This window comes from Gymnoscopelus braueri, assembly GCF_963280865.1.
Source record: "Gymnoscopelus braueri genome assembly, chromosome: 15".
NCBI classification, from domain to species: domain Eukaryota; kingdom Metazoa; phylum Chordata; class Actinopteri; order Myctophiformes; family Myctophidae; genus Gymnoscopelus; species Gymnoscopelus braueri.
Window position 1 is genome coordinate 40,210,778 of NC_137620.1, and position 14,588 is coordinate 40,225,365.

Here is a 14,588-nt window from a genome sequence, read left to right on the forward strand (position 1 = left end):
TCAAGTTCCCCAGAACTTTGCTAAGGTCAAGACAAGCTAATTTGTTTAGCACAATGAATGCAGGTACATAATCAATGCGTTTCACTATAAAATACAACAATAGTAGCGAAATACACCAAAAGTAGCAATACAGTGACCCGCACACAATATGAATCTTCTTTCTTTATACATTTTCTTGAACTGAAATATATTTATACAGAGTAGAAACCCTTAAAGCTCCTCTCGAACTGGACTTTCAGCCGACCCGGTGTCCAGCAGAGCAGCTTGATGGTTGATGTTCTTGGCGGCTCTGATGGCTGACTTCATGGAGGTGTCGATCCAGGCGTGAGGCAGAGCGGTGTGTTCTCCAGCAAAGTGCACCCTGCCCTCGCTGGCAAACAGCTCCTTGGCATAGTCTATGTGCTGGTAGGGGGTGAAGAGAGCGTAGGCACCCAGGCTGTAAGGATCCAGGCTCCACTTTTTCACCACCACTCCCGTACAGAGGGACCTGGTAGCCGCGGAGTAGAATTAGAATGGAATTCATTATAGCAGTGGTTGTCAACCAGTGGTCCGGGGACCACCAGTGGTCCTTGAGGGGGTACCAGGGTGTCCCCAGCAAAATGTGTTAACATAGCGTCACAATCATTTGAACCACTATAGCTTTGGCTATTCAAAAATAGCAGATATACAAGCTCATAGCGCGGCACCGAGTGCCGCGCTATGAGCTTGTAGATATGCTATTTTTGAAAATTCTTGAAAATGTGTGCATATCTTTGAACATATATGTTTTTTAAAGCAAACATTTTTAACTCAAATCTTTGCTTCTGGGGGTCCCTGGCACAACATTTTCTGATGGGGGTCCGCGGCCAAATGTATATCAATTTAGGGGTCCTTGGCATGAAACAGGTTGAAAACCACTGTATTATAGGGTTTGATTTGCTGGGGAGGATGCCGTCAAAATCCATCCCTCTCTGGTCATTCATTTTCATGGCTGATTGGGGATATGTTTATCCCTGCTTCTGGTCAGACTAAATTAACCACATTTCCTTTTGGGAAATGATATGCTTGATATTTATATGTTTGATAATATCACAATTTTACAATTTAATTAAAACGATGTTAACCACATGAACCCTGGCATCACTATTGTGGGCAAATTGAAAGAAAAAACTCAAAATGTGTAAAAATGTAATAAAAAAAGAAGGGAAAAAAACTAAAAAATGTTTCTAATATTTTTTGCATATCTACACACACACACACACAATGCATCACAACGCCCCCCCCCCTCCATGTTATAGAACATAGTAGAGTAGAACATAACAGCATGAAAAATAGCAGAGTGAAACAGAACAGTACCTGATGTGCTCTCCATGGATCTTCACCAAGTCGTTGAGAACCAGGTCTTTCAGCTCTTCGTCGCTCGCTCCCAGGAAGAGAGACGAGTCGTCCGACCAGGTGTAAGATGCCAGGAGGACGCCAATGGACTCGTTTGAGGGGAAGCTGTGACTGGGGTAGTAGATGTACCTGGAGTAGGGATTATATCGACATTTTGGACGATATCCGTTAACCGATTATTTGCATGGTCAAGGTCGACTGATACAGACACCGATATTGCAAAACGAGTTTCCAGTAGGGTTACCTTATCCCTGTTATCACACAGTAGCTGTGATTATATAAATGCAGATGCTGAATTCAAAAAATCATGCAAGCTTGCATTCTCATTACGTGATTTATTATAGGTCTACTGATGCACATTAGTTCAAACAATGTAAATGTAGTAAAGATGAAAACACTGATTGATTCTGTAGCCTTCAATTACGATGATTGAAGACTTTTTCAGGTTCACATTCAAACATATTCATAAAATAATCAAAAAGTTATCCGGATTATTTAGCCAATACAGATTTTACCGATATTATAGCATATAAATATTGTCAAATACAGTTATGATGAATGAATAATTGTGCATGCCTAACCTGGAGGGGCGGTCCGTGATGCTCTTCCCTCCCCGGATGCCATCGTCCTCCCAGAACTTCTTGCTGAAGGTGAGGATGATCTTGGTGGAACTGTCATAATGCAGAGAACGCAGCGCCTCCATCTTGTGGGAAGAGAGAGGAGGCCAGAAGTCTATGAACAGGGCCGCTTTCGCTGTGGTCGTTACCAGGACAAAGTCGGCAGAGACTTCGGTCAAAGACGATTGGCCGCTTTCCTGATATGACACGATGACGCCAGTAGCTGATTGGCTGATGCGTTTGACCTTGGCGTTAAGGAGGAGTGTGGAATGGAGGATGGTGAGAAGAGCCTGGGGGAGGAGGTCCGTTCCGCCAGTCACTTCAAAGTACCTTAAATACCAAATTCAGTTCAATAACAAGATGGCTGCCATTTGATAATGCTGCAAAGCATTCAACATCATTGTTGCCGTTAAAGTAAAACACATCGTTATCAGTGTATTTATTTTGTATTTTAAGGCAAAGGCATCTGATCGAAATCCCACTTCCAGTATTATTAGCATTTTCTGTGTAGAACTGCCAAAGACAAGGTTTAACAAATGAGTGCTCTGAGGTCAATTTAAGCTTTCAGTGACAAGTGTCAAATGACGCCACGCGTCTCATGACATTCAGAGTTTCCAAAGTGAATGTAGTCTTGTGCATCGCCGTAGAAACTGAGCTTACTTCGACTTCCCAAACAATCAGAGTATGCAACATTTTAGGAGGTACGTGTCACTCTCTGCGAAAGTCCTCAGCGACACATTTTCCGTCATTTTTACATCACTTTTTTGTCATGCGACGCGTCAGACAACGCTTGTTGCACAATGCATAAATTGACCCTCCCACTCACACACACAGTTCTTACTTAACGTCGTTGTTGATATCTGTTTGATCGTAGATCATTTCAGTCAGGGCTGTATACATGAGACTGTCCTCGTTCAGCAGGTCTCCAATCATTCTCACTGCTTCACGACTCAGTCCACCTTCCTCTGTCAGGAACTCCTTAAGGGAAAAGCAGACAATCACATGTTTTCCACATTGAACTTATGGAGGAAATGTTTAATACTTCTGTCCAGAGTATAAATGTCAGTCTATCTTATCTCAGATCAAATCAGTGTGTGGATTACTCCTTCTCTATAAATGTAAATATAAGGTATTTAAGTGTTGGTTATTCACTTCCCCAGATCCTTCCTGCCAGTCCAGGCCTCCAGGGATCGAACTGGGAACATTTCAGCCACAAGCACATTCCTCTAACCCAGTGGTTCTTAACCTGTGGGTCGGGACCCCTAAGTGGTCTCTACATGATTTTGGGGGGGTCCCCATGATGACAGTGAAGTGACAATTTAAGGACCATTTTTTAAAACTAAGAAAAAAATACCATTACTATACTGCATCAAAAGCCATCAACAAACTTAACGATAAAAACTGGTCAAACATTGTCCAAATTGTCAAATAATATAAGAAAGAATAGCAGTTCTACAAGCTCTAAGCTTGTAGATCTACTATTTTCAGAATATGTATACCGAGTCAAACAAAATGCAATGCCTCAACTCCAACATTCCAAGTGCTTGTCATAGGTGGGGGGTCCCCAGTTACAAATATGATTATTTTGGGGGGTTGCGGCCTGAACAGGTTGAGCACCAGTGATCTAACCTTTAGGCTACGCTGAATTCCAGGTGGCTGGTCGAAAGTTGACAGCGGTGTGAATGTGGTATAAGCCTTCCAGGAAAGATGTGAGTAGAAACGGTATTCATTCATACGGCAATGTGTTTCTTTACCTGGACAGAATAGTGGTCGTATTTCTTCAGTGCTTCTTTGCAGCCGTGTGCTTCCACTTCCCTTTTCACCTGTAGAAACAAATATATCATGGTCAATAGATCCGTTCATCCGCTCATTTTACCACGACAAATGGGCTTCTATTTTCATGGTAAAAATGCTTCTAATCTTATGGTAAGATTAGAAGCGTTTTCACCCTTGCTGCTGGGTTTTACACTTGCACAACGTTGTTACCTCTGAGTCTGACACAACGCATGGATGCACTCAAGCACATGCACGCACGCACGCACGCACACACACACTTTTCCTCCATCTTTCCTCCCTTCCATTTACCTCTCTTCTCTCCCCCTCTTCATCCTCCATACCTTCTCCAAAGCTTGCTGTAGCAGTGCATCAGCAGACTTCCCTCTCTCCTCTCTGCTCACGTTGTATTTAAGGACGTCGGGGTTGGCTTTCACGGCGTGCGTTCTCTTCCGAGTCCCGTTGATCAGGTAAAACGTGTTCTCGTCGTCCATGATGAATTCGTTCAGCTTGAGTCCCAGTTGTTTGATGTACAAGAGAACAATTCTGAGAAAAAGAAAAAAGGATATAAGGTGAGATGAGTCGAAAACGACAGATGTATGTTGATTGCATAAGTATGCTACTTAGACAGATGTTCAGTTTAATGTCTATCTGCTTACTTTGTAGCACTTGGGCTCTAGTTTTCATGGCTCTATAGTTTCCATGCTGTACTCACTGGTGGAAGTTGGGTATTCTCATGGCACCCAGTTCTGTGTACCAGCCTTCCTCTTCATTCCTGTAGGTGTGCACTCGTCCTCCAGCTCGGTTACTGGCCTCCACTATGGTTACCTTCAGTGTTCAATTTGTAAAAAATGTATTGAGTTACTTTTCATCACCTCAGCCACTTTAGCTCTACAGTATATACTTCTTGATACATAGCAAAACATCGCTGAACTGTAACAGTACAAGCTTGTATGAGTGAGTATATGGGTATGTAGTACTTACTATCCATTTCTTATGGGTACTTTGCTAGAAACTATATTTGATTATCATCTGCTTACCAGGGAAAATACCAGGTAATAATATAGGGGACTGTTAGTGTTAAGGTCTTGTATTTTCTGAATGTTTAACCACTTAAGGTTAAACATATACTTCAGTTGAACAGGGACCCCCAGGGGTCTATACTTGGTTACCCTCCTTTTTTATGTACACCATTATATGCCAAAAATAGCTGATCTACAAGTTCACAACACATCCCATTGTGAGCTTGTAGTCCCATATCATTGCTTGTAGTTCGAGCTTATTATACCGAATGATAATTAAAATGTCAACAATTGCAAACAATTGCAAACATCCTTTCAAAAAATTTGAAAGGATTCCTGGCTAATAAGCCAAATATACCTTAATACATTATAATCAGCCCTCTATAACTAAAATTAAAAACACCTTAAATATTTAATTTATTTTAGAAATGGCTAATCTTTCACTCAATAGGGATAACACCCGTCCATGTGTGGTCCAGCCCTATGGAATGTATGGAATGTATATGCTAATAAAACATTAAAAATATGTTTTTGTGTTCATATTAACCGTAGGAAGTATTACGTTGTTTTCTATTGGGACATTCTAATAACATTCCATGGGGCTGGACTACGCACGGACAAATGACATCATCAACCTACGACGGGAGTTGTCCCTATTGAGTGAAAGATTAGCTATTTCTAAAATAAATAAAATACTTAAGGTATTTTTATAATTTTAGTTATAGAGGGCAATTATAATGTGTTAAGGCATATTTGTCTTATTAGCCAGGGATCCTTTTAAAAATATATCACCTTGTGCCCAGCATCTTCCAGTAGGCTAGCAGCTGTCAGTCCGGCCATTCCAGCACCAACGATGACAACGTGTTGAGGTGTGGTGGCGCGGGGCAGACCTTCCTCTGCTATCTTCAGCAGCTGGCTGTAGTCTTTGTCCTGAAGGCAGTCAGTCAGGTGCTCCTTTAGATTGGAGACTGCGTTGCACTGGTTGGATGTGAACACTAGCACAGCCAGAGGAACTGACGTACACAGAACCATACAAAACAGCAATTAGTATCAACAGTATTATTTATGTTATACCTTCGTAACAAACACAGCAGATGTGTCATTTAAAATGAAACAATGTTTTGTAACATATACATAGCAGTGTTCTTTAACATTTAGCAATTTAACATTGTTTTGAACAGTGTTTGATAACACTTGCTCATAAGGTAGCTTAATTTATGATTACTTAATACATTATTTAAGCATTAATTAAGCATTAATTCATCATGAAGTCCTTGTAATTCATGTATTAAGTAACTTTGCTTAACTAATGATTAACTAATCACGTTAATTAATGATGAAATACAAGGAATTAATGCTTAATTAATGCTTAATTAATGCTAAATTAACGCTAAATTAACGCTTAAATCATGTATTAAGTAACTTTTGCTTAACTAAAGATTAACTAATGCTGTTAATTAATGATGCATTACAAGGAATTCATGATGAATTAATGCTTAATTAACGCTTAATTAAACGCTTAAATGATGTATTAAGTAATCATAAGCGTTAATTACGGGTACCTGTTGAGCAAGTGTTACCCAGTGGGTATACACTTATTTCCATTGATGTAATTGATCATTTTCTGAACGTGGACAAACAACTAAACTATAATGACTAAAGAGAAAAGCAGAAGTAATTGTGAAACTTTAACAATGAGTCAGAACTGCGGACAGGGAACTATTAGGGCGGCAGTGGTTCAGGAGGTAGAGCGGCCGCTTGGGAATCGACTGGTTTGTACCGCCCTGGGTTAGTGTTGAAGTGTCCTTGAGCAACACACTGAAACGTTAATCAGTTTGAGATACACTCACATAAACCCCACTGTGTCATACATGGAGCCATCTTTCTCATAGACCCTTCTTTTCTCATAGGTCTTCTTTTCTTTCCTGCTGTCATAAGAAACAGAAAATATAACATAAAATGTGCACCAAACACTGTAGGTTACAGGATAGCACGTCAACCACCCACCTGTCCTAGTCCCTCCTCCTCCTCATGCCCACACCTGTTGTGTTATGATAATGAGGGGGACGGTATATTTTTACTATGTCACTAAAGCACGTTTGAACCTCAAGGTTTCAGCCTCCAGGTAGAAACTGAAAATAGTCAGAAAAGACATAAAACACCATAAAAACACCACCAGGGGGCTTAATGAAGTTCTATCAACCTCATAGACACATGAAAAACAGAAAAAGTGCAAAACCATGGCACCACCTCTTTAAGTTGAAACAAGTTCATGTCTGCATTTCTATGCAAATAATGTTTAATGCACAGAATGAGTCAAATTGACTTATGGTCATACAAGTCTCTTTACACTCTAAAATGCCGAGCGTTAATTTAAATCAACACGCATTCATAACAGTTGTTATGATGGTTTTATTCTTCTGCAAGGGTAACATTTGCTGTAACATCTTATGAATGAGACATGTTTTATAAAAAAATAAATATGGAAAGGCCAATGGCCAATAACATGACATGGACGAAAGGTAATACAGTAGCACCACCAGCCTCCATGCAAAAAAACAAAAACAAAATGCATTTACTGCCAACCTTTTGACATGTATTCACGAGGGCAGTCCTTTTGCACACAGCATTAAGTTTAGACAACGTAGAATGTTTTGTATCTACATTTTATGGCAGATTTTACATTTTACTCACTAGTAATTAACTATATAATATTTACCTTGTTGGTTTACTAATTTAATATATAAATAGAATATATTTTAAAGTAATAGTATTTATTCAAGGCAGATGATGGGTCTCATTTTGTAACATTTTCTGATGGATCTAAAGTGTACCATTTTCCATTTGTATGTCAATATGGTTCAAATTGGCTGTGCCTCTGGGAGCCATATTGTTTTAGTTTCTGCCTATTTGTTATGATTTCGCTTGTCCTGGTAGCAGCCATGGGTCTGAACTATGGGCTACAGAACTCCTGTATCACCAATCTGTGTTAGACTGTTTAACATTTCTTTGCCTCCATGCAAAAAAACAGCAACAGAATGCATTTACTGCCAACCCTGTGTGTGTGTGTGTGTGTGTGTGTGTGTGTGTGTGTGTGTGTGTGTGTGTGTGTGTGTGTGTGTGTGTGTGTGTGTGTGTGTGTGTGTGTGTGTGTGTGTGTGTGTGTGTGTGTGTGTGTGTGTGTGTGTGTGTGTGTGTGTGTGTGTAAATTATGGAAAGATTTCTTACCCTTTGCATGGAAGACAAGGGTCTTAGTTAGAAATGTGACATGGAAGCGGAATCCTTGTCCTTTATAAACTTTCAGTTCACATGATGTCATCTGTCAGCTCAATGTCATTTAAGTTTAGTCATTCAGGGTTTTTTAAAACTTTGCTGGAAATTTATTGTCGTCACATTCTGAGGTCAGTTGCCTTGTGATCAACTCAAAGCGAGTGAAGAAAAAGTTTGTCCTTGCTTAAGTAGCAAGCTGTATAGGGAAGTTTGAGAATAATGAAACTTCATGTTAATGTGTATTTTTAGACCTTAAACCGTCAAAACTTGATCTTTCACTCTGTACTTAGTCTGCGTTTTTTCCCCCTCTACACCAAACCTCTTTGTCGAAAATAGCCGACCTACAAGCTTCTACAACGCCTCGCAGCGTAAGGTGTTGTGAGCTTGTAGATCTGCTATTTTTGGCTTAAGTTCTCCTCAGAATAGGGATGCTAGGGTTCAAGTGGTTAAAATGAATCCCATCACACAAAGATTTGGCGGCCCCTCTGTAGTAACTCTGAGGACCCCCTAGGGGTCACGGACCCCCTGTTGAAGACCCCTGATGTAGATTGTAGAGGTATGATGTGTCAAGTTATCAACTGTGTGCTGTAGTGCTGCGTGTGCACTGGCCTCTGCAGTGTTTTGCCTGGAGGCGGTCAACGGGGCATCGCAACACCTCAATATTTTGTTGAAAATGAAGGCAAAAATAAGAATTAAATAACAAACCAAAAAAATACGGGCCGGGGAAGCGCATACTCGCGTCCCCGGAATAACGTTGGAATAACGTGTTCCTTCCACACGTTACGTCCCACCGGGGAAACTCCCCCCTGTCAGGTCACAAGAAGGTCAGTTGGCTCTCATGCATTGAAGGAGGCATGAGCTCGGCCCTGGGCTCCCTAGGCTGGTGGGGGGAGTGTAGCTCCCAGGAGCACTTAGAAAATTGGCACCGGGTGAAAAAGGGGTTACAAAATCGTGGGATAAAAAATTAAGGAAAAAAAAAAAAAAAAAAGAAGAAGAGGGGGAGAGAAGAGAGGTAGATGGAAGGGATGAGAGATCATGGAACAATTGACAATATTTTTTCTCTGCAGGTGAAAAAGGAAGTTGAAACGGATGGATGCAAAGCAGCACTGATGAAATACGACCACTATTCCCTCAAGGTACAGTAGAGAGGGAAGTAAACACTGGTAATTATGCTCCCACATGTTTATTGCAGATTCAGCATTTTCATGAAATTTCAGAAATAAATCTTTTCCTCAAGAAGGTCCAGGGGATTGAAATGTTGACTCTGCAGGACATTATCTACAACATTGCTCGAGATTTATTATTTTATCTGTGTTGATCTTGCAATCTTGTTTGTCCTGCACCTGGACACTGAAGTGAATGTGCATGCACTATCACCCTTTTCTAAAGAAACATTATGATACCTCAAACCTTTCTGGAGAAAAAAAGAAGGATAATCTTACTTTCATTGCTGAATCTTGTTTTTCTTTATTCTACAGTCCCACTTTCTTCAAAATACAGTAAATACATGTCCAGTTTCACGTTTTTGGTATGATTGAATCCCAAATTATTATTATATATATATTTTTAAAGAAACAACTGGTCATGACCAGCTGTGTATACCTTTTTTTTTTAAATAAGTGAATATGTTATTCTGTCCAATCTGAATGGTAGAGATTGGTAATACAATATACCTTATACAATTGGGGTGGTTGCATTTCGTCTCCCTGCTCTTCTATTGAGACATTTTGACATGACTGGATGGCAAGTGGTTCTGCCTGAAGGTCAAAATGCAATTATGAAATAATTGTTGAAATGTAATTATCGTGTGAATCGATGCCCCGACAGTCAAGAGCTCTGAGAAAGGTCTGTTGACCCCTCCCTCCAACCCTTGAATGTGTAAAACATTTTGTTTGTCTGCTTTTCCCATAAGGAGTACCTGATAGAGGAGGGTAATCTTAGCCGTGAAGCAGTGAGGATGATTGGAGACCTGCTGAATGAGAACAGCTTCATGTACACAGCCCTGTCTGAGATCATCTACATCGAGTCAGACGTCAACGACAACACTGAGTAAGAACTTGGAGTGAGAGAGAGAGGAAGAGAGAGAGAGAGAGAGAGAGAGAGAGAGAGAGAGAGAGAGAGAGAGAGAGAGAGAGAGAGAGAGAGAGAGAGAGAAGTAAATCAGATGCATTAATTTGCATTCAAATACAAAATAAATGAATTGAAAATACTGTGTTTACTTGAATGCCAACAACGATGTTGAACGCTTTGCAGCATTTTAAAAAGGTGTAAATCTTGTTATTGAACTGAATTTGGTATTTTAGGTACTTTGAAGTGACTGGCGGAACGGACCTCCTCCCCCAGGCTCTTCTCACCACCCTCGATTCCACGCTCCTCCGTAACGCCAAGGTCAAACACATCAGCCAATCAGCTACTGGCGTCATCGTGTCATATCAGGAAAGCGGCCAATCGTCTTTGACCGAAGTGTCTGCCGACTTTGTCCTGGTAACGACCACAGCGAAAGCAGCCCTGTTCATAGAGTTCTGGCCTCTTCTCTCTTCCCACAAGATGGAGGCACTGCGTTCAGAGCATTATGACAGTTCTACCAAGATCATCCTCACCTTCAGCAAGAAGTTCTGGGAAGACGATGGCATCCGGGGAGGGAAGAGCATCACGGATCGCCCCTCCAGGTTAGGCATGCACGATTAATTGTTCATATAGCGGTCGATATTACTTAAACATGAAATATCGGTCAAAACAGATCAGCTAAATAATCCTGATTATTATTAGTTTGAATCTGAAGCTGAAAAGGGCTTAATTCAACATGACTTTGAAGTCTACAGAATCAAAGTTTGTTCTGGCCTGGGGAAGCTTTCAAAATGGTCTACCTAGAACAAATAAAAGTCATCAACTTAGAAAACATTTAAGTAAAAATACATTTTACATCTTTACTACATTTAAATTGTACAAATATGTGCACCAGTAGGCGTGATAAATCATGTTATAAAGAATGCAAGCATGTTTTTTAGAAGTTAGCATCTATACCTGGAATCAAAGTTATCCCTTTAACAGGGGTGAGGTGAACCCTATACTGGAATCAATCAACTTGACCATACAATTAATCGGTTAATGGATATAAGCCAAAAGTTCAATATCATGCATCCCTACTCCAGATACATCTACTATCCCAGTCACAGCTTCCCCTCAAACGAGTCCATTGGCGTCCTCCTGGCATCTTACACCTGGTCTGACGACTCGTCTCTTTTCCTGGGAGCGAGCGACGAAGAGCTGAAAGACCTGGCTCTCAACGACTTGGTGAAGATCCATGGAGAGCACATCAAGTACTGTTCTGTTTCACTCTAGTTTACTCTATTCCATGCTGTTCTGTTCTACTCTACTATGTTGGGGCAACAAATTGAGAAAATAGCTGATCTCACAATGCATTGTGACACATTGAGTAGACTAGAAGTTCGGCACGCTGCGCGGGCCTCGCATCTAGCGTGACGTAGCACCCACTTTGCAGCGCAGATCCAACTGCGCGAGCCACCTCACAGTGTGAGAGAGACCATTTTGTAAAAGTAGGGCAAAGCGGCTTATAATTAGAGGACATGGTAACGCTGAGTTTCTCTCTCTCTCTCTCTCCCTCTCTCGCCCACACACACACACACACACACACACACACACACACACACTCGGGTTGTCTGCTGTAATATTACATCCCATCGCGATCCTAAATTAACTAAATAAACGTGCTCTGATAAAAACAAAGCCACAAGGAGCCAAGAACACAGACATCACACTAAAAAGTAAGAAATCGTCCGTATTTTGAGGTTGGGGAATCAATATGAATGACAGGGCGATGTATGTGAGAAATGATGGTGATTCCGCTGTCCTGCTCTCACTGACTCTCTCCCCTCTCGTTGTTGTGTGTGACTGTCAGCGCATCAGCGAGCTGTGCGAGTCTGCGATTCTGGGTGTCTGGAAAGTGCCCTCAGCTCATTGGCTCATTAACTCATGACACGACCAATGAGAGTTAGCGCTTTCAGTGTTGCCAAGATACGGTCTCTGCCCCATAGACTGTAGGGTAAAACGGGGAGGGGCTACTGGCAACGTGGTGTGAAAAAAGAACAGATCTACAAAGCAAAGTGTCGACACGTGAGGCGTTGTTAGCTTGTAGATCTGTTGTCCAAAAAGTCGTGACAATTTTGACGTTGCACTATACCTGCAGAAGTGATTTGCATAGGTATTGGGTCATAATGCGTTTCATATTAATTGTACGTCGTGCAAGTACAGTAACGGTATGGGAAGCAGCTGGTGTTATAGGCATAATTTTTGTGGAAAGTGTGGAGTTATATGGAGCATGCATTTGCAGTTTTAACGTGGTGGACACTGACTATTCCCTCCATGGGTGTCGATCAGTGCTTTTTCACTTTTTATTTATTTTACATTTTTTGTTTTATTTGCCCAAACTAGCGAATTCCGGGTTAACGTGTTCTTTTATTTTTATTAAACTGTTAAATTGTGATATTATATATTACAAACATAATATATAAAGCCTATCAATCAATTTCCCAAAAGGAAATGTATGTTTAATTCAGTCTGACCAGTAGCAGGGATAAAATATAGCCCCATCAGCCATAAAATTAATGACCAGAGTGGGATATCAAGAAGCATCCCCCCCAGGAAATTAAACCTGATCAATATCATTCTAATATTCTACCAGGTCCCTCTGTACGGGAGTGGTGGTGAAAAAGTGGAGCCTGGATCCTTACAGCCTGGGTGCCTACGCTCTCTTCACCCCCTACCAGCACATAGACTATGCCAAGGAGGTGTTTGCCAGCGAGGGCAGGGTGCACTTTGCTGGAGAACACACCGCTCTGCCTCACGGCTGGATCGACACCTCCATGAAGTCAGCCATCAGAGCCGCCAAGAACATCAACCATCAAGCTGATCTACTGGACATCGGGTCGGCTGAAAGTCCAGTTCGAGAGGAGCTTTAGGTGTTTCTGCTCTGTATAAATATATTTCAGTTCAAGAAAATGCATAAAGAAAGAAGATTTATATCGTGTGCGGGTCACTGTAGATTATTGTTACTTTGGTGTACTATTGTTGTATATTTAAGGTGAAACGCATTGATTATGCACCTGTTTGAATTGTGCTGAACAAATGAAATTTGCTTGTCTTGACCTTAGCAAAGTTCTGGGGAACTTGGAGAAATATATTGCTGTTAAATTGAAAATGTATAATGAAATGTATAATAGGCTACAAATACACTATCCTCTCCTTATGCAAAGCCAGTGCAATTCATCAGTGTTTAGGACACAGGGTGCAGAGTCATACACGCCACGTGGGATAGTGAAATGGAATGTGTGACCTTTAACTATTAGGCAGTGGTGGACAAAGTAACACCAGTACTTGAGTTAAAGTATAGATCTTCCTGGTCAAATATTTCAAAAAAGTGAAAGTTGATCTGTCAAATTTGTACTTGGATAAAAGAGTAGTAGAATACTTGCTTTTTAAATAACCTGAGTATTCAAAACTACATGCAATACTCAAGTATTCAAACGTGCAATTTACAAATGACATTTTCTTTTTTAATTGAAATTTTGACATGTATTTTTTTTAATTAGATAAATTAATCAGATTTTCCAGAAATACCAATAATAGTGAAAATTGCAGATCTGATATTTTCACTATGTTTGTCTGGTATTCTGAATCTGAACTACAGTTCAGATTCAAAGACACTAGAGGGAACCAGAGGTCAATAAATAAACACTTCACAACCTTATAAATATGGGCCTTTTGTAGGCTATATTTTGTAGTCATTTTGCATAGGCTATACAATAGCAAACTAATATTTTCATAATTGCTTAAATACTCTTTGACCTGTTATGATATGATGCTGCTTTGAACTGTACTTGTTTACATCACTCCAAACTGTGACTTATGTGTGTGAACATGGCTCTTGCATTTGTGTAATTACATAACTGTTTACCCTGCATGTACTGGTGATGATCATAGAAAGGAATATATGGGTCATAACTACCCTACTTCCAAATTTACAGATGACCCACTGATGATTATTGTTATGGAAAACATAACCAACACATCTTCTAATGGACAAAGGTGGCGTGTAAGACATTGAAGCACAGATTGTGTATGAATGGAATATGAATATTCAACACTTTTGATTTTGTATTTATTTTCATTTTTTTACATCAAAAATATATAATACAAAGCTATAAAACAGTCAGACAATGGTAATCTTCTGGTTGTGTGAAGCGGCTACTAAGCATCTGAGCATCGACATAACAGGTTATATAGGTGACCAGCTTCTTTCCATGGAAAGAGACTGAACAAATTATCTTAAAACCATTTGCAAACAATAAAACAAAAACTTTCAAGCCCCTTGTGTCTTGATACCTCTCACCGACTGGGGTTAGAATACAACAAATGGCACGGTAAATGATCACATAAATAGAGTGCAAAGAAACCAGTTCAAGTGCTACAAACTAACTGGGATACTATGTAAAAAGATAATATAAATGACGTT

At 40.3% G+C, this 14,588-nt stretch overlaps 2 protein-coding genes across 2 annotated transcripts; one reads left to right on the forward strand and one right to left on the reverse strand.

The window, feature by feature from the left end:
* Positions 1-144: 144 nt before the first annotated feature.
* On the reverse strand, positions 145-8,105 carry LOC308102346 (L-amino-acid oxidase-like; the record flags this gene model as incomplete). The annotated part of the gene is made up of 10 exons (XM_080452016.1): positions 145-487; positions 1,336-1,503; positions 1,956-2,321; positions 2,833-2,969; positions 3,746-3,814; positions 4,109-4,310; positions 4,480-4,592; positions 5,579-5,799; positions 6,637-6,714; positions 8,015-8,105. The coding sequence occupies 10 exons, from the start codon at positions 8,103-8,105 to the stop codon at positions 211-213; spliced, it is 1,722 nt and encodes a 573-aa protein (XP_080308142.1). The 3' UTR covers positions 145-210.
* Positions 8,106-9,137: 1,032 nt separating this feature from the next.
* LOC308101542 (L-amino-acid oxidase-like) lies at positions 9,138-13,035 on the forward strand (the record flags this gene model as incomplete). Its single annotated transcript, XM_080450964.1, has 5 exons — positions 9,138-9,192; positions 9,969-10,105; positions 10,360-10,725; positions 11,209-11,376; positions 12,759-13,035. Exons 1-5 carry the CDS (start codon positions 9,166-9,168, stop codon positions 13,033-13,035), a joined length of 975 nt encoding a protein of 324 aa, XP_080307090.1. The 5' UTR covers positions 9,138-9,165.
* Between the last annotated feature and the right edge of the window lie 1,553 nt (positions 13,036-14,588).